At 40.9% G+C, this 25,764-nt stretch overlaps 1 protein-coding gene across 23 annotated transcripts in view; it reads left to right on the forward strand.

Moving 5' to 3' along the window:
• Mbtd1 (mbt domain containing 1) overlaps positions 1 to 25,764 on the forward strand; it is a 64,458-nt gene that overhangs the window by 843 nt on the left and 37,851 nt on the right. For 7 of the 23 annotated variants that reach the window (XM_036198376.1, XM_036198395.1, XM_036198379.1 and 4 more), the window contains exons 1-6: positions 5 to 244; positions 874 to 934; positions 1,998 to 2,039; positions 4,471 to 4,520; positions 20,812 to 21,011; positions 25,320 to 25,459. In XM_036198376.1, the coding sequence (XP_036054269.1) occupies positions 4,501 to 4,520; positions 20,812 to 21,011; positions 25,320 to 25,459 (360 nt within the window). In that variant the 5' untranslated portion in view covers positions 5 to 244; positions 874 to 934; positions 1,998 to 2,039; positions 4,471 to 4,500. Of the gene's footprint in view, positions 1 to 4; positions 245 to 873; positions 935 to 1,997; positions 2,040 to 4,418; positions 4,442 to 4,470; positions 4,521 to 6,397; positions 6,457 to 20,811; positions 21,012 to 25,319; positions 25,460 to 25,764 lie in introns of those variants that run through there. The other 16 variants (XM_036198380.1, XM_036198396.1, XM_036198384.1 and 13 more) reach the window with 12 other exon arrangements.

The raw sequence follows: 25,764 nt of genomic DNA on the forward strand, positions 1-25,764 counted from the left end.
GCTGGGGAGGGAGGGCTATGCTAATGTTGTTGATATCCTGGGGCCACCCGAGTTAAAGGGGGGAAATCCGGGGGCTGCCGCCGCCGCCACTGGCCCGGGCCCAGCCGGGGGTACCCCCCCAGTAGTCGCTGCAGTCCCGGGGAGAGGCGCCCGCCCCCTGCTCGGGGGGGAGGGGGCGCCGCGGCCTCGGGGAGCACGGACGGCCCCTACCCATGAGGCCCTGATGGAAAACACAAAGGATCTGGTGAGAGCCGAGCGCAGCAGCCGCTTTGTGTGCCAGGTGGAGGGGGGACGCCTGCAGCTGCCCGGCCCCAGGAACCCCCGCAGCTCCGGGACCCCGCTCGCGGGCCTGTTTCTTCATCCCACGCCCCCTCCATCTCCAGAGCTCCCCTCCCCCTGCTGGCCGTTAAACGTTCAAGGGGTTTCCCTCCCACCTCAACCTCTGACTGGGGGGGGGGTTCTCTCTCCTCTCTGGGAGGGGGAAAATAAAATGAAAAGAAAGTTTTTCTCTGCCCCTCCCCAACCCCGTTGTGGCTGAAGAGAAGGACTAGATCGGGGACTTTTCCTTTTTCCGCTGCCAAGGGTGGGAGAGTGGTGTCCTCACTTCTCTAGGGTGTGGGGGCAGGCGCATGCAGAGTCTCAGGGCTTTGCAAGGGGAAAGAGCCCACTAGTGTGGGGCCAGTGCCGTGAGGCCTTTTGCACGTGGAGGTGCTGATATTGAAAGGGGGCGGGGTGGGCACGTGTGGGAGGAAGACGTAGGAGTGGTGTCGGGGAGTCAGCCGCCGAGGCTGCTGCAAGAGAAGAGTTCCAAGTCGGTGGGCTTCCATCATCCTTACGGTCTCCTTTGTGAACTAGAAATCCTAACGTTTTCAGAGTCGGAAGAGACACTAGAAGTCACCCAAAGCAGCCGCCCCTGTCCAGCTTCTGACAAGTGGTAGGTAGTCTGACCTCTACTTAAACCTACCTACATAGAACACGCAGTACAGCCGAGGAAAGCTCCTTCCATTATTTTCCGTCTTCCTGATACTTGTTCCGCCTGCCCTTATCAGACCCTTCAGTCCCATTCATGTCCTGGTTAAGTTGCTCCCTTTTTTACTTCTCAAAATTGTTCTCACATCCTCCTCATCCACCCACTGCTCATTGGCCTATATTTTTTGTGCTAGGAAAGAAGAGCAGGGAAGTGGAGGAATGGGGGTGGGGAGAGTTAAGAGGTAGTGAAGGCCCGCTGAAACTTTGCTGGGTCAGTTGCAAGTGTGCTATTTACATGACCGAAGATGGTTGGTACTTTCCTCCGGGAATTGCTCTGTGGGGATTTCATGGTGTCTCACTGGTGTGTTCCTCTTTGAGATTAGGAATTTTAACGCCATTTCCTTAGTACCGTCAGTGTACGTTTGCCTGTTGCCTGTTTCCTAAGAATGTTTAAAATTGGGCCTGGGTAAGGAATAGTATTGAAGCTGATAAAGGCAATACCTGGAAGACAAATGATAATCCTTCCCGACAATTTGACTGTGGTTTTTGCAAACCCATGCCCCCTCCAAAAAGGGAAGGCCTTGTATCACAAATGCTGGTTTGCTTTTTTTTTTTTAACATTAAAGTAGAGCATGCTACATTGTGTGTGTGTAGGTCAGAGGACAGATAGGTTGAGCTCACTATCTCACCTTCTGCCATGTGGGGGACCCAGGAATCAAACCCAGGTCATCAAGGTTGTCAGCAAGCGCCCTTACCTATGAGCCATTTTTTTCTCCTAACAGTTTTATCTTATATGAGATTCAATGTTTTTCTAACACTTCAATGTTTACTTTTGAGTTTTCGGTCTTTTAATGCTCTCTACATCAATATGCACCAGAATCTGCCACTTAGTAGTTCACTTGCAGATACATATTGGCACCCACTGTGATGTGCTTATCTCCCAGTAGCTCCTGATACTGTTAAAGCAAACTTTTTCCTGTTCCCCAGCCTATGATAGAGACTGTTGCTTTGCTCTTTGTGTGTTTCAGACTGATCACCTCAACACCAGAGAGCATCAAGAAAGAAAATAGGTGGGTTCGCACCACCCTCTCTGAATTCCAAGTAGCTTCTATTTATATAGAACCCCATATTCGAAGATTGCAAATGCTTTGCAGATTAGGGCAAAAGCTGTCTTGAATAAGTATCTGTTCATATGTCTTCTGGTGAGCCAAGGTTTTTAACCATTTTGTAACTTTATGTGAACTTCAGCGTACAGTATTTTCTTCCCTCAGAGCTAGTCACTATAGTTTAATGTGAATTTGAATCCTAGCTGTGAAAATTTACAGAGCTCTTTACTCGCGTCTTCAAAATTTGAGTCAGTATGGAGTTCCAAGTTTTTTCCTGCTAACTTTGAACATGAACTGTCATGACATAATTTGACTGACTTGAAGCATTTGCATTCTGAACATACTAGACAGGAACAACTGGTTTTTTAAAGAGAGCATTGCTGTGCTATTATGGCTGGCTATACATGGCTCTTACTGTCTTCCCAGATACCCAGATGTTCTTCCTTGTCCCTTAGTTACTTTTGTAAATAAAAACAAAGCAAATTATTTTAAATTGTGTTGAAACAAAGCATAATTAATAGTTTATGAGTAAAAACAGTGTATTAATGTCATACCTGTTAAAGTACTAAATTACTGAAAGCCAGGGGTAATCTGAATAACTACATTTTAAAATTAGAGGAGTCGGTGTTTGGAATTGCTCCTTTTCATCTTTAAAATTATTTTCATGTCTATCTAAGCCAGACATAGTGATGTTTGCCTCTTAATCCTACCGCCCAACGGACAAGAGTATACAGCTTTACTTGGGCTATATAGTAACACCCCCCATTTCATAAAAACGACTGAAGATTTTACCTTCCACATTAAAATTTGAAGACAATAAGTTGTCTTTAGTCTCAGGGTTTCAAATACGTGACAGGAAAAAATCATAAAGACAGAAAAGATTTTAAGTATTTACAAGCTTAGATTTATCTTCTAATAATTCCTTAATAGGGTATCCTTAATGGTCCCAGGTAACTTTTATTTTTACTAAAGATGCATGTTTTACTTTTAGAATATTGTGGAGTTTTTGTTTTGAGATAGGGTCTCAAGTATCGCTTCCAGGCCTGCAAGTCGCTGTGGTTCATAAACATGTACCACCGTATCCAGCTTACGCAGTGATGATGAGTGAACCCGGAACTTCCTGTGTGCTGAGCACTGTTATCAACTGACACTACATCCCCAGCCAAGAGCTTACTATTTCTTAATCTTTTTTATTAAGAATCCTCCCATTAATTTACAATTTCTCTTCTGGCTTTGCTAAAAAGAAAAGGCTATAAAAGTGAAAAGGCTATAAATCCATTTGAATAAACCCTGAATGTAAGAAAAGGATGCAGTGATAGTCAGGGGAACACTGTCAGTAGAGGCTTGAGATGCACTTTTGCCACTGTTGAGGAACCATGGCCTTGTGGAATGGCATCAGATGTCTTGATTTTTCTCCTCATAGTTGAAGGATTGATATAGAATCATTTGTTGATATCTAATAGAACTTTCTGCAGTGATGGAAATGCCTGTTACCTGTGCTAGCCGTTATGGAAGCCACCAGCCACAGTGGCTATTGAGCTTTTAAAATTTAGCTAATGGGAGGAAACAGTCAATATTTTATCATACTGTTTTTACTTGATGTCGACTTAAACAGCCATATCCCTCCAAATTGGACATGCAGGAATTAGAACAATGTAATCACTGGGCTCATCTCTTGAAGATACTAGTTAAAAACACCCCTTTACTAGAAGTGGTTGTTGTTAGTCCTAATGTAATGTCTGAGAACTTTTTGTTGGTCTGGGTGTGTGTGTGTGTGTGTGTGTGTGTGTGTGTGTGTGTGTGTGTGAGTGAATGACACAGGCATGCATGTATGTGGAAACCAAAGGTTGGCAGTGGGTGTTTTCTTCTTAATTATTGTTCTCCACTTACTTTCTGAGAGAGGGTCTTTAACTAAAGACCTCAGGAATCTGCCCATCTTCACCTCTTTCTGTGTGGTACAGGAGAATCTGAACTTGGGTCCTAGTATTGGGCAGCAAGCACTCCACCATCTTCCCAGCCCAGTGTGGTTTCTTGAGACAAAGTCTCGTTTCATAACCCAGGCTGGCTTTGAACTTGTGTTTGCCTCAACTTTCACATTGCTAGGATTTTAGGTGTGTGCACCAAACCCTGCCAAGAATCTGTTTAATGTGTGTCCCAGAAAGTTTTTTACCAAATTAGTTCAGGAGACACTTTAGTTTGGAGCTCCTTTCTGCTTTTCACTCTGACTTGAGTGTTCATTTAGAATTTAGTGTAGTAGACGTACAAAGTGGGCAAGCTGGCTTTGCTCTCGCGCTGACTTTGTTGTTTTATTCTTAGGGTAGATTGCCTACTCTCTTAGAGCTTTGTTCTCTTCATCTGAAATACAGGTGAGAATCAAGTCTTAATCTTTTCATAGGGTTTCTGTAAGCCTCCACCCAGAGATGTGATGATCACTGCACTTAAAAAGTGAGTAGCTCTGTCAGTGTCTTCCTAGACCTCCTTTTCACTGTATAATTGCCACCCCTATTGTAAAGCTGCTTGTATGTAATAGTTTATTTAAAGCATCGTAGCTCAATTATTTGACTGTACTTTGTAGTCTAGTTAAAGAGCAGACACACCAAGTCTGGTAGATTTTTGTATTTTCTGGTATTTGTGATTGTAATTTATAGGCTATTACTTTTAGACTTTTTTTTTTTTTTTTTTTTGGCTTTTTGAGACAAGGTTTCTCTGTAGCTTTGGAGGCTGTTCTGGAACTCGCTTTGTAGACCAGGCTGGCCTCGAACTCACAGAGATCCACCTGCCTCTGCCTCCCAAGTGCTGGGATTACAGGCGTGCAGCACCACTGCCCGGCAGACTTTAAATTTTTTAATCTGTTAAACTGTTACACATGGGAGAAATACCCCTTATATACATACATGTCTCTAACTTGGTATTGGTTAGCTTCTATTTAGTAATTACATGGCTTTTCATTCCTTTTTTATTGATTGATTATATGTTTGTATTTGTATTGTGTGTAGAGTTCAGAAAACAGTTTGCAGCCTTCCATCATCCAGGTCCCTGGGATTGAACTCGGGTCATCAAGCTTGGTGACAAGTTTCTCTCTACCCATCTCATACATGTCCTTGAGCAGCCTGTTCCACATATATTTTTTTAAAAATGAATGCACCAGGGGTGTAGCTAAATGCTGGTGCTTGCAATTAGTATTTCAGGTTTACACTTAGTTGTTTTCCTGAAGAACTAAAAGCCCATTTGTAAGATGTTTTATCACACATCCTTTGTGCAGAAAAGGAGGAAAGTGAGATCCAAGTGATTGTGGCATCCAGATTTGTAATACTGATCGAACCAGAATTGGACTCAAAAATGCAGAAGTTTGAACCTAATCACTAACCAGACTATGCATTTGATCCTGGTGGTGTAATGAGACAGAGGCCGGCAAGAGCTAAGTAGCTTTCTAGCTCCTAGATCCAGTCATCTCTTGAGTTCTCGTCTGGACTTTATGAGCTCATACAAGTTTAAGATTTGAGAAAAATAGCAGGGCAGTGGTGGCACATGCCTTTATTCCCAGCACTCAGGAGGATTGGTAGGTGGATCTCAGTGAGTTTGAGGCCAGCCTGTCCTACAAAGATCCAGTACAGCCAGGGCTACACAGAGAAACCCTCTCTCAAAAAAAACATTTTGAGAAAACATCTGATATCTCACACCCTCTCAGGTAGTTATGTCTAGATCATGAATTATTCTTTGTCCAACTTAATCCATGCTTTGCGTGCTCCATATCCAACCATTACTTCTTATCCATCTTGAATATCGGGTTGACTGTCAAGATGTCACAGGCTGTGTTAAAATACCTTTATGTCCATAGCAACTTAGATCTGTATCATCCCACGCTTGATCCCATTGTGTAGGCATTGTGCCATCACTAGAAAAGTAAGCTCAGTAAGATTTTGTAAAAGTACATTCACCTAACTTTCATTAGTGTTAGATAATATGTACCTGGTATATAAATTAAACTTCATTTTAGGTACTTACTGTATAGGAATACACAGTGTCTACATAGGGTTCAGAACTATCAGTTTCTGCCATGGGGGGGGGGGGGCAGGAAGAAAGCCCCATAAAGAGACGCATGTTTGTTCCTTGCACAAAAATTTAATGACAGTGTTATTCATAGTCAAATCTGGATGGAGAAAAGATAAACTAATATAAGGATAAAGTGGAAAACTGCTTAGTAGTAAAAGGCAGTGGACCATTTGTAGAAGTAGTAACAGATGGTACTCAAATACGCCATGCTGATTGAAAGAAATTAGGCACAGAAATGTTCATACTTTCCAGTCTTTTCCTTGAGACAGGATTTCTGTGTGACCTAAGATGACCTTGTATCTCAGTCTCTGGAGTGCCGGGCTTACAGGTAAGGTACGCACTGCCAGTGCCCAGCTCTTAATCTTAAATACAAGTTGACCTTCCTGAAAAATCTGAAGTCCAAAGTATCTCAAATTCAAAACGTTTTAAGGACCATATGACACCACACAGGTAGAAAATTTGACCTGACCTGAAGTGATAGTCCACAGTCAAAACGGGTCCAGGTGATGGAGAAACAGCTTACCACTTAGGAGCACTGGCTGCTCTTCTGGGGACCCAGGTTTGGTTCCCAGTACCTACATAGTGGCTCCAGGCGTACATGCAGACAAACTACTCATAAAATAATTTTTAAAGGAGGGCCAGGAATGTTAGCATATACCTTTAATCCCAGCACTTAGAAGGCAGAGGCAGGAGGATCCTTGGAAGTTTATGGCCAGCCTGGTCTGCATACCAAGTCCAGGTCAGACAAGACTACATAGTGAGACCCTGTCTCAAGAAAAAGAAAAACAGGTGCAGTAAAATAAGAGTACTTCTCTGTAAAGACAGGTGCGTGGTGACATTCAGCTCTAATACCAACACTGAAGGCTAAGGCAGGGGATTTAAAGTCCAGCCCTAACTAAGTAATCAGACTTTGTCTTGTAGAGGTGGTAAATTATCTAGGTGTGGTATTCACACCCAAATGCTAGGAAGAATGGCCCAAGGTCAAGGCCAGCCTAAACTGCAGAGTGAAACCATATGTGAAGCAAAACAAAAAATCAGGCCTGTAATCCCAAATGAGTTCAATGCCTGCCTTACCTACAAAATGAGTTTAGGGCCTGCTTAGATAATGTAGTGAGACCCTATGTTATAATAATAGAAACCAGATATGGTGACTCATACCTGTAATGCCAGCATTAGGATCTCAGGCAAGAGGACTGCCACAGGTTTGAGGCCATGAAATACCACAGAATGAAAACATACCTCAAAAGACAAATGGTTTTTAAGTACTTTTATGTGTATGGGACATATATTAATTTTTCTATGCTTAGATTTGGGTCTCTCCATAAGAAAACTAATTTTTGTATTTGAAATGCTTTATACTCCCAATTTTAAATAAAGATATTTAACCTATATCACATGATATATTCCATTTGGGGAATTGAAACTTTTGTCTAAGGCATTTAAGATAAAGGATACCCTCCAGGCAAGGTGGTACAGAGGAGTTCTAGAATGACCAGGGTTACACAGAGAAACCCTGTCTCAAAAAAAAGATAAAGAATTCTCAACTTGCGTTTATAAAACAGAACTCTGGAACAGAAATAGGAATTGATAGGAAAGGTACATGAGAGGTTTTCAGATTTGACAGGAAAGTCTTGAATCTTAATATACATTCAAAAGTGTGTCTTTGGTTAATAAAAGGCTTCATGGGGGGTTAGAGGGAAATACAAATTGTAATTTTTTGTTGTTGTTTGCTTTGGTTTGGTCTGGTTTGGTTTTGGATTTTTCAGACAAGGTTTCTCTGTGTAACAGCCCAGGCTGTTCTGGAACTCTGCAGACCAAGTGTTGGAGCTTGTGGCTGGCCGCCGCCTGAAGCAGCCATGCCGACGGAAGAGAGTGCTGGAGGAGAGTCATGATCCATAGTTAACTTTTTAGAGCTTTATTGAGAGGGGAGAGGGGAGAAAGACCACACGGGGTGGGGGGTGTGGAAAAGGGAAAGGGGGCACACAGAGGGCCCGCCCGCTTCTTAGGGGGGGGCCACCATCCCAGGCTGATGACGTAATACAGAATCCTTACACCAAGCTGGCCTCAAACTCACAGAGATCCACCTGCCTCTGCCTCTCAAGCAGGGATTAAAGGTATGTGCCACCATGCAAATTACTTTTGGTTTGGTTTGGTTTGGTTTGAGTTTTTTGAGACAGAGTTTCCCTGTGTAGCTTTGCACCTTTCCTGGAACTCACTTGGTAGCCCAGGCTGGCCTCAAACTCACAGATTAAAGGCGTGTGCCACCACCGCCCAGCACAAATTACAATTTTTAAAATTAAATTATTTGTGTGTTTATGCACATTCATATTCACAAATGTGTGCCTAATATGGGGTCAGGGAACAACTTTGTGAAGTCGGTTCTCTACTACCTTTGCCCGGAACTCAGCTGTCAACCTCAGGCCATCAGGCTTGCATTGCAAACTCTTTGACCCATTAAACCATCTTGCTCTCTCCATACGTAAATCTGTAAAAAGTGCTAATGAAATTATCATAATCCTAATCTGTGGGATGCACTTCAGAGCAGGGAAGAGAGGAACATTGGTAACCCTGAACACATCAATAAAAATCAACTACTAGCTCAAATAAGAACAAAATAAATACAAAGGTGGGAAATAGTATTCCCAATGCTACATTAATATAGAAAATGAAGAAAAACATGATTGTTTTTATAATGCAGTAATAATAACTTCTAGACTGATAAAGATAGCACAAAGAAATGAAAAGTGCAAATAAGACATGAGGAATATGATTGTAAACCTTGAATATGTGGTCTCTGATTTTTAAGGAAATAGCATCTTAATTAGGTGAACTTACCCTATAAATACAAAGATGATTTCCATATTTGGAAATTTATGTAACTTAATCTGTTACTAGGTCTAAAGAGAAAAGTCATCAATCCTGCAAAGGCCTATGAACACCTTTTTTTATTAGAAACATTGAAAAAACAAGAATGGATCCATAGGTGATTTTCATTAGCATTTGTCTTAATAAATGTGCACCTTACATAGTATTCAGTGTCAACCACATTTGACTATAGAAAAATCATGGGCTGGAGAGATGGCTCAGCGGTTAAGAGCACTGACCTTTCTTCCAGAGGTCCTGAGTTCAATTCCCAGCAACCACAACCATCTATAATGAGATCTGGCGCCCTCTTCTGGCATGTAGGCAGAACACTATACATAATAAATAAATCCAAAAAAAGAAAATCATGAAGTAGTCTCTAAATACTAGAGAAATAGCCAGACTCATGAGAATACATGCTTGTTAATCCAGTACGTGGTCGGTGGCATGGGAGGATTGAGAGTTCAAAGCCAACCTCAACTATGTAGAGACACTGCCTAAAACAAATAAATATGCACCTTGATCTTAAAACCAGCATTTTATAGGAATAGAGAACATTTAATAAGAATGATAAAGAGCAAGTAACTGTCCTCACTATCTCTTGTTTAATCCTATATTGGAAGTATGAAGTTTCTTTCGTGGTAATGTGATTAATATGAAAAGCCCTAGAAAATCAATGGCAAAATTATCTTAAAATAATTAGACAAGATAGACTATAAAACAATAAATGTCCATGCACTGTAAAAACATACAGTTATTGACAGAACTGTGCTAGGCATGATACATACTTGTTAGCCAGAGGCAAAGATAGGAGGTCATCCTCAACCACATGGTAATTCAAAACCAGCCTGGGTTTACAGGACAAGACCACTTGTACTTGAATCCTAGCAGGCAGAGGCAGGCAGATCTCGGTGAGTTCAAGACCAGCCTAGTCTACAGAGACTTCCAGGACAGCAAGGGCAACACAGAGAAACCCTGTCTCGAAAAATCAAAAGAAGAAAAAAAAATTGAGGATCTCAAAGGTGGGTTTAGACTTACCAAACATCAAAATACCCTAGAAAGCTTCTAAAATTATAAAGGCAGAACCTTGCCACGTGAAAGACTGATGAAACATGGTCATGTGTACCATAACAATGTTTCAGTCAATTAACTACATGTACAACAGTAGTCCCATGAGATTTATATGCTGCTGAAAAATTCCTCTTGCCTGGTGATATCATAGCTATAGCTGAAAAACAGTATAACACAGCACTGTGTGTTTCTGGTAATGTTGGTACCAACAAACCTATGCTGCTAGTCCTAACAAAGTAACACATGTCAGTGTATATAGTAGATAGTGCTTGATAGTTAATGAAAGGTTTCAGGTTTGTGTTTTTGTACTCTTTGCATACTGGGAATTGTTAATTAGATTCTTTGCGGTGGGACTGTTAGACCATTTCTGTGTGTTTTTATATGGACATTTTGATACATTATTTCCCATGTGTGTTAAATACCTAGGAGTGGGAGGGTTGCATGTATGGATTTAACTTTTTAGGAAACTTTTGTAATGTGCCATTTTATATTCCTAAGAAGTTTTCTCCCCACCCCTCCCCCATAATAAGTTTGTCCACCAACGAAGTAAGCCAAATCAAGCCAAATTGAAAAAGTACAACAACATGTATATTAAGCAAAGAACCTGGTCCCAGAGATTAAGGCCAGAGAAGTTATATGCCTGTCTCAGGGGTTTTTGTTTGCTTGTTTTGTTGTTTGAAGAATGGTGGACCTGCCGGGCGGTGGTGACACACTCCTTTAATCTCCGCACTCGAGAAGCAGAGGCAGGCGGATCTCTTGAGTTCAGGGACAACCTGGTCTACAGAGAGAATTCCAGCACAGTCCGGGCTACACAGAGAAACCCTGTCTCAAGGGAGGAAAAAGAAAGAAGGATAGACCTGGAAACAAAATTAAAAGTGATTCAGGAGCACAAAAGTGAAAAATGAATGGTGGCGTTAAGCCCGCCAGACATGCATTACCTGTTCTATAATTACAAGCTTAAGAATCTCTTGTATTGAAGGCAACAACACCAAATTCAAGAAAGCCTGTTATCAGGAATGGAGAAACTCAATGATCTAAGTGGAAAATGAGACAGAAGCATATTCTTAGGCACCATGATGATGAAAGCTGAATAAAAAGGTTTTAAATGTTGAAGCTGGGCGGTGGTGGTACATGCCTTTAATTCCAGCACTTGGGAGGCAGAGACAATAGGATCTCTGAGTTCGAGGCCAGCCTGGTCTACAGAATGAGTTCCAGGACAGCAAGAGCTGTTACACTGAGAGACCCTGTCTCAAAAAGCAAAACAAAATACAAAACAAATTTTTTTTAAATGTTGGAAAGGCAGGCTGGCCCCGAGTTGAACTAACTTAACTCTGAGGGAGTGAGTGGACCTATGTTGGAATTTCCAGAACATATCCCTGTCATTAGTGACAAATAACTATTGGGTGAAGTTCAGAAACGCACAGAAGGACATGGTAGAATCATACATAGTACTTTAAGTGATATTTCAAATCAAGAGGTAAGATTTAATATATGATGTTACAGCAACTAGGTAGCCCTTTAAAAACAGGTGTTAGATCCTTCTCACCACTCATGAGAATGAAGTCTAAATGGCTCAGAGACTTAAAGACAGAAACAAACTATACAAACACTAGGAGAAAATAGAGATGCATTTTTTTGTGTTGCAATTTAGGGAGATTTTTCTGATGTTGACTCAGAGGTTAATGGAAGGAAATGCTGGTCCTTAGTGAGTGCACACTCTGCTAGAATACTCTGCTCACCATGCCCAAGACCCTAAGTTTGATCTTCAGTAATAAAATAAATAAACATGGTACATTTCATCACACCACCCACCAAGAGAGGGTCTCACTATGCAACTTTGACTGATCTATAACTCATTATGTAGACCAAACTGGCCTTGAACTCATGAAATCTGCCTATTTCTGTCTTCTGGGTGCTGGGGTTAATCAGATTTTTTTCTATTAAAAGTTCCATAAGCAAAACCAAAGTTTGCAGATAAATCCATACTAACTACAGACAACTTTGGGGGGAGGGTTAGCTAAAAATTCAAAAGAGAAAGGTCAGAGATGCATAAACAAAAAAGTATGAAGGTCTGGTTGATGGTGACTGCCTTTGATCCCAGCCCTAGGGAAGCAGGCAGATCTTTGAGTTCAGGATCTACATAATGAGTTCCCAGGACTATATCGGAAGACCATGTTTCCAAAAAGGGGGAAAACAGTATAAAGCTGTCCTGTGTTGACATAGGAGATACTGGCTTAATACTGACCACTACAGAGGATTAGAATTCCCTAAAGAAATTAATGTTAGAGCTGAAGTGCTCTGTCAGTGTAAAGTAAGCCTGAGATATATTAATATGCTAGGAAGTAAAGAATTACCCAAAAAGTAAAAGTAGCATGTCAAATGGGTGTGGGAACCAGTTCAAGAAGACATTAGCAGCCAAATCAGGATTCATTTGAGACCAAAAATGAATAAGGACAGTGATGGAGGGGGAGCAGAAGTTAATTCAAATTGATAATGAAAAATGATAGGTAAAAATAATAGGACTTACTGCTGACTCATGAAGTAATAGAATTGGAAATAATTTTTGCAATCATCATTATAAAATTTTGTCAAAAATTAACACATTCTAAACTAGATGTTAAATTACTATAAAGAACAATATTGGGGCTGGAGAGATGGCTCAGAGGTTAAGAGCACTGGCTGTCCTTCCAGAGGTCCTGAGTTCAATTCCTAGCAACCACATGGTGGCTCACAACCATCTGTAATGAGTTCTGGTGTCCTCTTCTGGACTGCAGTCATATATGCTGTATACATAATAAATAAATCTTTTAAAGAAAAAGGGGAAAAAAAGAACAATATTAGCTGGTGAGGTGGTGCACACATTTAATCCCAGCACTCAGGAGGCAGAGGCAGGTAGATCTCTGAGTTCAAGGCTAACCTGGTCGACATAGTAAGTTCCAGGCCAGAGCTACACAGAACAATATCTGCACATTAGTGTCCTGGGGAAAGGATAAGAAAACTAAACTAGACCTTTACCAACTATTCAGAACTAATGTCACCAGTGAGGTGCCATTGGGTGCCATCCTATGTCTCTAGATGCAATATTCTGTAAACAGAACATCACTTACTATTATGGCGGTGTACAACATTACTTAAGAAACATCAGCTAAACTCCAAACTGGAAAGAAAACCCTATTAAAAATAGAAGAGCCTGTGTTCTCAAAAATAAACTTCCAAAGACATTATTAATTATCAGGTCAGTCAGAATGTGTGTGGTGAATTAGAAATTAGTGCCCTAATTGCTTGGTTTGTTTCTGGGGGGTGGTGATGTGGTTTTTGTTATTTGACTTTTCTCTAACTCTGGTCAAAGGATTATCCTGACAGATTGTTTTCATCCACCTGTTTAGCAAAAATGAGAATGAATTCCCCTGGGTAGACCTCGGGAAACTAGCATTCTAGATACTGCTGGGACAAAAACACAGCTGGTAAAATTTCTTTGGAAGGGACTTTAACTATGTATAACAAATTGCATGTACAAATACCTTCTATCCAAGCTTCTATCTTTTGAGACTGTATTATACACTAGAGGTTTACCTACCATGATATAAAACACATGTACATAAATTTTTTGGAGCAAACAAAATATCAAAAGCTAGATATTTTTAAGAGAAAAGGAGTGGTATGTTCTGTGTGGATTATCATTTATGAAATTTGGGGTTTAAGAAAGAAAAGAAGGGCTAGAGAGATGCCCCTATTGGTAAAGTGCTTGCATTGCAAAAGAAGTCCTGAGTTTGGATCTCCACATCTATATAAAAAGCCAAGCATGGTAGTAGATATCTAAGGAAGGCAAAGGCCAGCAGATTCCTGGAGCCCTCTGGACAGCCACTTTACCCAAGTCAGTGAGCTCTAGGTCAGTGAGAGATCACATCTCAGCAAATAGGGTGGAAAGGGAATGAGGAAGACAGCAGAAGTTGACCTTTGATAAATGCATATTCACAAACATACACAAAAGCATATGCATATATCACACATATACTAAGTAAAGAACTTGAATAAATACATTGATTTTTGTCTAGGGACACTTGGGGAGAAAAATAAATACAGACTGGAAAGAGAAAGAAAAGGCTTTGGGGGAGTAGATTAGGGATTGGAAGTAAAGCTGTGGATTCACAATTTCCTTAAATGTGCCTATATATACTTCTGTATTATGTATATGTGTGTATAGATTTCTGAAGGGGCTCAGGAGTGAAGGTGGTGGTGGTTCTTCAAGAGACGGTCTGTGAGTCATCCTTAAAGATGATAGTGAATGTCTTTGCCTCCCAAATGATGGGATTACAGACATGTGACACAACACCCAGTTTATGCTTTGCTGAGGATCAGACAAACTCAGGGCTTCAGTCTTCCTAAGCAAGCACTCTACCAACTGGGCAACAATTCCCATCTATTTTCTGTCTTTTGAGAGAGAATTTTTTTTTTCCTTGGTTTTTGGCTTTTCAAGACAGAGTTTCTTTGTATAGTCCCGTCTGTCCTGGAACTTGCTGTGTAGGCCATGCTGCCCTTAAACTCAGAGATCCACCTGCCTCTGCAAGAATTAAAGTCAATTTGTTCCATTTATGTGTGTTTTGCCTCCTACATGTGTATGTGTACACACACACACACACACACACACACACACACACACACACACACACACACCATGTGCACCCTTGGTGCCTAAGATCAGAAAAGGCATCAGATCCCTTACAACTGGAGTTACAGATGGTATGAACCACCTGGTGGGTTCTAAAAATCAAACCCAGATCCGTCTTCAGGAGTAGCCAGTGCTTTTAACCACTGAGCCATATCTCCAGCTGCTTCCACACAGAATCTTGCTATATATAGTCCAAACTGGCCTCAAACACTGTTCTTCCTCTGCCTCTTAAGTGGGCTTAAAGGCATAAATGCTGGAATTACCGGCTTCCGCCATCCAGCCAGTCATTCTCATGGTTTTAATTTACATTTTACAATAGCTAAAAAATATTAAGCTGCTTTTCATGTCTTTATTTGCCATCTGAGTATCTTTGAAATGTCTGTTAAGTATTTTGCCTTATTTTTAAAATGGATTATTTTAGTTACTAACGTGATTTTGGTTTTTTGGGGGGTTTTGGGTTTTTTTGTTTTGGTTTGTTTTTTTCATTGTTTTGGGAATGTGTTTGTTTTGTTTTGTTTTAGATAAGGTTGCTTGTACCCTAGGCTGACTGACCTGGAATTCATTTTTTAGCAGAGGGTCTCCTTGAATTCCTGATGCCTATAATCCAAGTTCTGGGAGTGGCACCACACTGTTTATGTTTTAGGTTGTATTTTGTTTGTTTTGGGTGTTTTTTTTCACTGCTAGGTAGGGCCTAGTTCAATCTAGGCAAGTGCTCTACTATGTAACTGTATTATCAGTCCTTTTTTTCTTTTAATTCTTTTATGTAAGGCAAAGTCTTAGTAAATTGCCCAAGCTGTCTTCAGACTTGGAGTGCTCTGTCTTGGCCTCTCAAGTAGCTGGGATTACAGGCTTAATGTCACCACACCGGGCAATCATTGAGGAGATTGGGGATAGGGGTGTTTGTTTTGTTCTTGAGGTAGGGTCTCATTTAGTCCAGGATGACCTTGAACTCCTCCTTATCCTCCTGACTTCACCTCGGTGTTGCATGCAATGTGGGGACCAAACCCCGGCCTTGTGCATGCTGGGTAAGCGCTTAACTTTCAGTGCTTGTCGCTGTTGTTCTGTAAGTACAAATCCTTATTCGTACATGATTTGCAGATATTTCCTCCCAGTTTGTGATTGTCTTAGTCTTACTCTATTAACTTATTTTATTTTTTTTAAAGATTTATTTATTATGTATACCAAAGAGGGTTCCAGATCTCATTACAGATGGTTGTGAGTCATCATGTGGGTGCTGGGAATTGAACTCGGGACCTCTGGAAGGACAGTCGGTGCTCTTAACCTCTAGGCTATCTATTATGGGCTGGAGAGATGGCTCAGCCATTGAAGACTAGGCTCACAACCAAAAATTATTATTTTATTTTAAATGTTGTGTGTATCAACAACTTCCAGCATGTAGCTGAATATGGAATATGGATAAAAGTATCTTGTCTTCATTGACTTTATGTCTATTTCTGGATTATTCTATTTATTGATCTCTCAGTCTGGTCATGGCAAAATCCCACTGTCTACATTACTGTAGCATTATAATTAATGAGGTTGTCAGTTTCTATCAGTCTGGTAAGATTATGATTAAACTGTTAAATATGTAAATCAGTTTTGAAAGAACCGACATTTTAGTGCAAGACATGGGAGCTTAGCCTGTAGTCCCAGCACTCAGGAGGCTGAGGCAGGAGGAGTTCCTGGTCTACCAAGTCTGCCTTGTCTCAAAAATCCAAAAGAAAAATAATTGGCCTTTTAATGATAGTAATTCTAGTTCATGAACATGATCCTCCTCTCCATGTAAGTCTTTATTTTGTTGGCACTATTTTCTCATTTCTAAGATTCCTGTCTCTTCTGCCACATTTATCCCCAAGTATTTCATAACTTTTGATAGTATTGTATTTTTGCATTTCAATTTCAAGTTTTCTACCTGTCTTTTCATGTGGTATAGATTAGGCTGGGCTTGCATACCCTTTCAGAGTACAGAAATGGTACTTTGTCCTTAGGGAGGAGGATTATTATGGCCTTAAGCAATTTGGTCCATCTGTTTCTTTTTTGAATGTATCTGTTAATTGGATTTTGGATCCTCTGTCTTGAACTCTTTAGGGGGAAGGGCGTGGGATACATGCCTCTGCCTGTGTGGAAATCGGAGAACAATCTACAGGAGCTGCTCTCCTTCCACTGCTCAGTCCTGAGAGTATTTCAGGTGGTCAGGCCTGGTGACTGTCTCACTGGCCCTGGTTGAACTTGTCCACTCTGGAGTTAAGAGCACTGTTCTAGTAGAGGACTGGATTCAGTTAACTAGCACCCACTTGATGGCTTATAGCTGCCTCTAATTCCATTTTCAGGGGATTTAATAACCTCTTCTGACCTGCATTCTGTTTCTGCTGATAGTTGGTGGTTGCGTGTCTGATACTTGGTTTTTTTTTTTTTTTGGTAATATTTGACAAATCTGAAAATGCCAACTATCTGAATTGTAGATCACTGTCACCTGATAACACGTACAGTAATTTTAGCTTTGGAGGTACTGGTAGACTGCCACTTTACTTCTTGCCATGGGGAATTTTCAGACAATAGAAAATAGAGTAAATTACTCAGACTTAGCAGGATAGGCCTATGTTATTTTTTAAAAGAGAAAAGAAATTCCGTGGGTGGAGAGATGGCTTAGTTGTTAAGAGCACTGGTTGCTCTTCCAGAGGACCTGGGTTCAATTGCCAGCATCCAGCCATCTGTAACTCCAGTTAGAGGGAATCCAGTGCCCTCTTCTGGACTCCACAGGCACTTGGCATACATGTGGTACATAGACACACAGGCAGGCAAAACACTCATATAGACAAAAAATAATAAAATAATACCATATATACAAAATAACAATAAAAATAATTTTTTACAAAGATAGATATGGTAGCACACACCTTTAATCCCAGCACTTGCGAGGCAGAGGCTGGTGGATCTTTGTGAGTTCAAGGCCAGCTTGGTCTACAGAGTGAGTTCCAGGATTGCCAGTGCTAAATAGAGAGACCCTGTCTCATCAAAAAATAGAAAAAGGAAAAAAAAAAAAAAAAAAACCTGTCCACTTAGAATGCATAAAAAAGACTCCTTTGTAGGTCCTCTTTGCATGAAGTCAAGATTCTTTTTCCCATTAGTTCTTTCATTGACTAATAGAGCTGCCTTCTTAATAAACATGGTAATTTACATAAAATAAAGCTGTTATGTTGTATGTGTAAATTCACCAGTAGACTACCTTAATGAAAAGGTACTTAAGAGAACAGCGCTTCCTACGACTATAGCTTCCCAAGAAGTGTGGCATGAATTATGATGATACTGGGCTACAGAGATGGCTCAACAGTTAAGAACACTTGCTACACTTGGAAAAGATCAAAGTTCAGGTCCCAACCACTTATAATCCCAGCACTAGTAGATAGATCTTTTGGCCTCCATGGCACCTACCCTCACACAATATACTTAATAACTAAAAATAATTTAAAACAAATTTTTTTTAGGTTACAAATATGTCAAATATTCATATGGTATGTTTGTTGGCATAGCCAGATTTCACAGCCTGGGTGTGTCCAGGGAATTACTCTCTCACAGATTTATAAGCATCTTTTCTGTGTGTAGTAGAACCATAAGAAAGATCACAGAACATTCCTCTAGAACATGAGCCCTTCAGGATAAATTAGAAAGATACTGCATACTATATATTCCTTTTTAATAATGTCCAAAGCATATTAAAGGCTCTAAAAGACCTTAAAAGCACAAAAAAATCCTTAATGATCATGGTACTTTATGTAGCAGATGCTAACCTTGAACTTGGGATCTTCCTGCCTCAGCCTGCAGTGTTGGGATTACAGATGTGTGCTGGGTAGCTTTTATTGTCAACTTGGCAGGCCTAGAGTCACCTTGGGAGAAGAAACCTCAATTGAAGAATTGCTGTAGTCAGACTGGCCTGATGGCATTATTTTAATCACTAATTAATACAGGAGGGCCCAGCCCATTGCAGGAGTGGGGAGAAAGCTAGTGGATCAGGCCAGTAAGGAGTGTTCCTCCATCACTTCTGCTTCCATTCTAACTTTGAGTTCCTACCCTCATTTCTCAGTGATGGGCTGTTAACTGCAAATGTAAAGTGAAGTAAACCCCTCCTCTCCAAGTTGCTTTTAGTCATAGTATTTATCACAGCAACAGAAGGCAAACTAGAACAAGGTATATGCCACCATGTCTGGCATGAACTCTTTTTAAAAATTTTAATAGCCTATAATTATTAAAACTCTGCCATTTGGAATCATAATCCCTTGAAACTTCAAGGTAATACTTTCTGTTAGAATAAGCTATCTTGAGTTGATGTGTATTTCTTACTAAATGAATTAGCTGTGTAGTACAGGAAAGCATATATGGAAACCTTTGGGAGTCTTTATTTGGGGGAGTAATTTTCTCTTTGGGGGACTTTTGCAAGGGGTGATTTTTGTTTGAGGGCGTTGTTTTGTTTTTGTCGTTCTTTATTTGAGACAGGGTCTCTCTGTAACCCTGGCTGTCCTGGAACTCAGGCTGACCTCAAACTCATATATCTGCTAGTGCTAGGTTTAAAGGCTATGTGGAATCTTTTATTATTGTTCTGTGTGTGTGTGTGTGTGTGTGTGTGTGTGTGTGTGTGCATAACACCAATAACACCAGTGTGCACATGCCAAGGCACACGTGGATCTCGCTTGGTAGACCAGGCTGGCCTCAAACTCACAAAGATCCGCCTGCCTCTGCCTCCCGAGTGCTGGGATTAAAGGCATGCACCACCACCGCCCGGCAACAAAACTTTTCTTTTGGAATTGCCTTTAGAGTCTGATTTCTTCTTTTTAAATATTCCAATAGTATCGAGTTTTGACTCTTTGAATATAGATTTAATTTGTGAAACTATCCAAAAGTTGCTCAGAACAATAGAAGAGTAAAGGGGCTGGGAGTTGTAGTAACATTATTGGTGCATGCAAATTTTTCCAAGGGAAGCTCCTAAGTCAGTATTTTTGAGGGTATAACATTATGTGATCTGAGGTACTAAATTGGGCACTGAAGACACACCTGTGTAATCTCAGCCACTCAGACTGTCAGGAGGATTGAGGCCAGCCTTAACAAGAAACTTTGTCTCAAATTAAGAAAGAGGGCTGGAAAGATGGTTCAGTGGTTGACGCTCTCGTAGAGTACACAGGTTCGTTCCATCACCCACGTGGCAGCTCACAACTCTGTAACTCCAGTTCCAGGGATCTAACAACCTCTTCTGGCCTTTATGGGTACCAGGCACACAATTGGTGCACAGATATACATGCAGACAAAACACCCACGTGCGTTTTTCGTAAATGATTTTTTTAAAGAAACACAGAACTTTAGAAATAAAAGGCAAATTAAGAAATAATGTTTGAAGCTGGGCGATGGTGGTGCACACCTTTAATCCCAGCACTCAAAAGGCAGAGGCAGGTGGATCTCTGAGTTTGAGGCCAGCCTGGTCTACAAAGCAAGTTCCAGGACAGTCAGGGCTACACAGAGAAACCCTCTCGAAAAACCAAAAAAGAAAAGAAATAATGCATGTATCTCTCTTTTATACTTTTGTTTTTCGGGACAAGATTTCTCTGTGTAACAGCCCTAGTTGTCCTAGAGTTCACAGAGATCCACCTGCTTCTGCTTCTCTGCTGGGATTAAAAACATGCACCACAACCACTCAGCTATATCTCTTTTTTAAAATAAAAGATGTGATGTAAATTTTTAGAGGGGAGGAAAGACATGCCTCATTAAATAGACAAATCATTACATCAGTCTCAGTTCTGTCATCATTAAATTTACTAGTTAGTGAGCACATAGTCTGTGTCACATAGCAAAGAAGTGCATTTTGCCATAGTGTTTAGTATTTCATTATCAAATAATGTCATCTGCTAGCCTGTAGCTTGGGAGACGGAAGTTGGGGGATCACATGAGTTTGAGGCCGACCTGAGCTGTAACAAAGAGACCTTACCCCAATAAATAAACAAGAATTATCTGTTCTCCGCACTAGATTTCATTAGCAGAATTTGTGTGAGGGGCTCGTGAGCACTGTGTCATATGTTACTGGTTTCTTCTACAAAGACAGAACATTCTTCACAACCCGAAAGAAAACGAAGACTCGTCCGGGATGTTTGACGGCTATGAGAGCTGCAGTGAGGACACAAGCAGCAGCTCCAGCTCCGAGGAGAGTGAAGAAGAGGTTGCTCCTTTACCTTCCAATCTCCCACTTATCAAGAACAATGGACAAGTCTACACATACCCAGATGGTAAATCTGGCATGGGTGAGTGTCTACACTTTGACCTGTTGCATGACTTGGTTTGAGGGTGTGTTTTCATTTGACGTTTTTGTTAGGTTGGTTTGGTTATTTGACTTTATTTTTAGACAGTGTCTTGCTGTAGAGCCCAGACTGGGCAAAAACCCAGAATCATCCTGTCTTTGCTGGAATTATAAACAATGTCACCATGCCTGGCCTCTCCTTTAGAACTTTTAAAGGATTGTTTGAAGATACGGAGTCTGAAACTCAAGAGTTCCAGATAAGATCACAGTGTTTATCTCTGCCATCCTACCTTCTAGTGGGAAGCAAGTAAAGTAAAAGCGTAATTCAGTTAATGACTATCCCTCCTATAGAGCTGAAAGTGGGAAAGATGTTAGAGCTTTAAAAACACTGAGATAGGGCTTCTTTGTGACAATTCGTCAAGATTTTGAGGGCTGGTTGGTTGGTTTTAGGAAGAGGTTGCTGTGACTCACAGACTGTCCTGGAACTTGATACAGCATTCCTGCCTCACTTGCCCCGCCAAGCCCTGCACATAAGTTGTCACCTCCAATAATAAGGTGCCGCCTGTCTTACACAGAAAGTGCTCTCTTTTTTAGTGGTTCTCAGCACTAGAATATGCTTTATATTGAACTAGAATTACCCTATTTTGACTTTTTTCATTTGGGTTTAATTTTACTTTTAAGGATAAACTAGGGGCCAAGAGGTAATGATTCCCTAGCATGCACAATGCCCTAGGTTCCATCCTTGGGACCACAAATAAAAAACCGTGTGTGCTTGTGTAAAGTGACCCTTTTTTTTTTTTTTTTTTTTTAATCAAGCTGCCAGAATATTTCTAGTCTTTTTATAATGACATCTCTCCACACTAGACCACTTACTTTGGTGTATTTCTGGGGCCTATCAAATAACCATAATCATTTCCTCCATTTCTTTTAATGTCAGAGAAATTCCACTCATCAATATCCTGGCCACTTTTTCCTGGTAATATTCAGATTATTTGCTAATAGGAACAGCTCTTATCAGTTCCACTGAAAGCACCCCATCCTCAAAACACTTCTAGCAAATGGCTGGTTATACTGGGGCCAAAAGATATTTCAGCCTTGCTGTCTTCTTCAGGACACTGCAGTTAAGTCACTGGCTTTTTCTAGAATAATACTGAACTTAAGATAATAGATATTTCTTCTGGCATTTTGTTTTTCCTCTTTTTTAAATTGGAAGGTGGGGTTGAAAGGTGGAGGTGTGCATGTTGGTGCACATGTCATAGCCCACTAGGAGAGATCAGAAAGACAGCTATGTATATAGTTAGTTCTCTTCCACCTGTATGTGCATGTGAGAGATCCAGTTAAGCTTGCCACGCTTGCTTGGCAAGTGCTTTCACCAACAGAGCCAGCTCACTGTTTGACGTTGTTGCTTTTGTTTGGTTGGGTTTTGGTTTTTTGATACAGGGTTTCTCTGTGTCGCCCTGGAACTCACTCTGTAGACCAGGCTGGCCTCAAACTCAGACATCCACCAGCCTCTGCCTCCTGAGTCTGGGATTAAAGGTGTGCACCACCACCACCTGGCTTTTATTGTTTTATGGCATATATAAACCAACCTACACCAATTTAGGGGCTTTAAATCTCTTTTAGAAGCCTCTTTCTTACTAATCTTTGATCATAGAAATTTTTTTAGTTCTGTCATCTAGCGTTGAACACTGTCATCTTATATTTCAGCTGTGTATCATTTACAGATGTGATAATCCTATTTTGTGCATCCTACTGTCTTTTAACTAAGAAACTGAATGCGGTAGAGCCTGGTACAGAGTTCTGCAAACCATATAAAAAGTTGTACTTAGCTAAGAGTGGCTGTAGTGGCAACACTTGAAGAGACTAAAAAGCAGAAAGATCCAGCGTGGACTATACAGGGAAGCTATCCCAGAAACAAATACTTTATAAAAATCAACTTCAGTGTTTGAGGCAATAGCTCAGTCAGTAAAGTCCATGCTATGTAAGCCTCAGGACCTGTGTTTGATCACCAGGTAACGTGTAAAAAGCCAAGTATGATAGGGTCTACTCATACTCCCAGCCAGCACTAGGGTGGTAGAGGCAGATGAATCCCTGGAGCTCCCTGGCAAGTCAGCCTCACATTCTTGGCAAACTGTGAGCCAGAATGTCTGCAGAAAACAAGGTAGATGGCATCTAAGGAACAACAGCTGAAGTTGACTCCAGGCTTCCACACGTACTCAGGCATCAGGCAGGCACGTGTACACACGCATGCATAATGCATACACTGTCACGGAACTTCATTTTCCAAAACTCACAGGGTCATCTGTGGTGATTCATCCAAGAATCCCATCATTTGAGAGGCTGCAGCAGGCAGATTGAGAGTTTGAGGCCAGCCTGGCCTACATTATATGAGACCTTTGTCTGAGGAACAAAACAGAACAAAAAGATTGCCCAGTCAATTAAAATGTACCTAGGACCAGGGGTAATGGTGCACTCCTTTAATCTTAGCACTCTGGAGACAAAGGCAGTAGGATCTCTCTGAGGTCGAGGCCAAGCCTGGTCTACATTGCAAGTCCCAGGACAGTCAAGACTGGACGTTGTCTCAAAAAAACATGTACCTAGGGAAAGCTAGATGTGTGGCTCAGGGTAGAGTTCTTTCCTTGCATGGAAAGAGACTATGTTAAATCTAGCACCACAAACCAGATAAGAAGGATTTCCTAGGTGTTGTCTACTCCAACTGTCATTTCTCAGTCATGGTTGACAAAGCTATATGAAAACTTTTGTCAGAGATATTGAACTTGGTGTGGTGGTACACAACTTTAATTCTAGCACCTAGAAAGCAGAGGCAAGCAGAGCTCTGAGTTTAAGGCCAGCCTAGACTACACAGTGAATTCCAAGCCAACCAGGACTACACAGTGAGACCTTGTCTCAAAAAAAAAAAAAAACCTTAATTCCTATTGTTAATTATTCTTCCTGTAGTTTGGTGATGCCCTACCAGTGTGGAAATCTTATCACAAAAGAACATTGTAGTTTGATGTTGTATAATTCTTGACTAGGATTCATTGTCCACTTAGTTTGGTTTTGTTGGGAGACGGGGTGTTGACCAGGCTGGCATAGAACTCACTGTGGAGACAGGGCCTGCTTTTGCCTCCCAAATGCTAGGATCAAAACAGTGCTCTACTGTGGCAGACTTAATGATCTAGAATTTGTATAGAACCATTTTTTGTCTCAAATGGGACACCGTATATTACCATTGTCTTGTAGTTTTGGTGTTCTGTCGTGTTTCCATTTCTCGTGGATTTGTAAGTGCTGGTTATGCTACAGGTGTCTTCAGTTTAACCATTTGGGTGGAATGCTAACCTATGGGTTTTTTGTTTTGTTTTCTCTCTCTCTTAGGTAGTACTAAGGATTAAACCTAGACCTCATGCATGCTAGTGCTCTGCCACTGAGCTACATCCCAGCCCACTTTTTACTGAGACAGGATTTTACTTAGGTACCCACACTGGCCTTGAATTCGCTCTATAGCCTAGGCAGACCTTGAACTCTCAACCCATCTGACTTGGCCTGCTTTCATAGCCAAGCCCAGCTCTGTTTGACTTTTTTGAATTTTGGTTTGTATAACACACATTTATGTAATTTTGCTTTCGGGCTTTGGGTCATTATGTAGTGCCCATTAGAAGCTAAGTTGTCTCTTGCCCTGACTTCTGCCTCACACTTCTGTGAGACTGCCCCATCCTTCTGTGTCCCTGGACATCATTTGAAAGTCCTCTTAATTTTTCTAATGACTTGTTCCTTTTAGGTTTCAACCTTTGCAATATTTAAAAGGCTTTTGCTATAATTTTGTTAATCCTCGATTATGTTGTACTCCTTTTAATCTTTTGCTCATAATCCTTTTAAAAGCTGAAATTCATAATATATCATATATATGTGTCAGTACATACAAAAATGCCTACCAAATAATAAGCATTAGGAAAATATTAGTTGAAAACAAGCATGCGTGCTCACTCTCACGCAGGTGCGCTCCCTCTCTCGCTCTCTCTCGCTCTCTGTCTCCCTCCCTCCCTCCCTCCCCTTCTTCCTCCCTCTCCACACACTCAGTGTTGGGGTTACAGACATGCCTCTTGACCTTTTTAAAGCCTTTAGGACTTTATATACCCCCACCACCACTACCACCATGGCATCATACAGGTCCTGTCTATAACTTTTCTCTATCATTTGTATAAGAGAGGGAAGAAAGCTCATTGCTGATTTTTAGCTAAATACCTCTAGACAGGTGGAGAGATTTGATTTTACTATATGATCTTTCATACCAATGTTCTTATTTATTTATTAGCTACGTGTGAGATGTGTGGGATGGTCGGTGTACGAGACGCTTTTTACTCTAAAACAAAACGTTTCTGCAGTGTTTCTTGTTCACGAAGCTACTCGTCAAACTCTAAGAAGGCAAGCATTCTGGCCAGACTTCAGGTAACGGTACAGAAACCTTCTTATTCTTCCTGTTTCCCACGGCTTTCACTTACCTGTCATCTGACTGTGGTTCACTGCACTCCACCTCTGTCCAACTGGCCAGTGATTTACAGCCACACTTTTAGGAAATGTATGAGCCACAAAGAATATAAATTGGAGTATTTTATGTGATGGAGACAGGCTGTCCAAAATGAGTTGTAAATTAACTTTATAAATTAATTAAAAAGACCTTTTTTCATGTAAGTACAATTAAACACCTTGTTATATGTAGAAAATATAGCCATTTTCTCTTATGCTCCCTCCTCAATCTT

The sequence above is a fragment of the Onychomys torridus genome, chromosome 8, assembly GCF_903995425.1.
Source record: "Onychomys torridus chromosome 8, mOncTor1.1, whole genome shotgun sequence".
In the NCBI taxonomy this organism is placed as follows: Eukaryota; Metazoa; Chordata; class Mammalia; order Rodentia; family Cricetidae; genus Onychomys; species Onychomys torridus.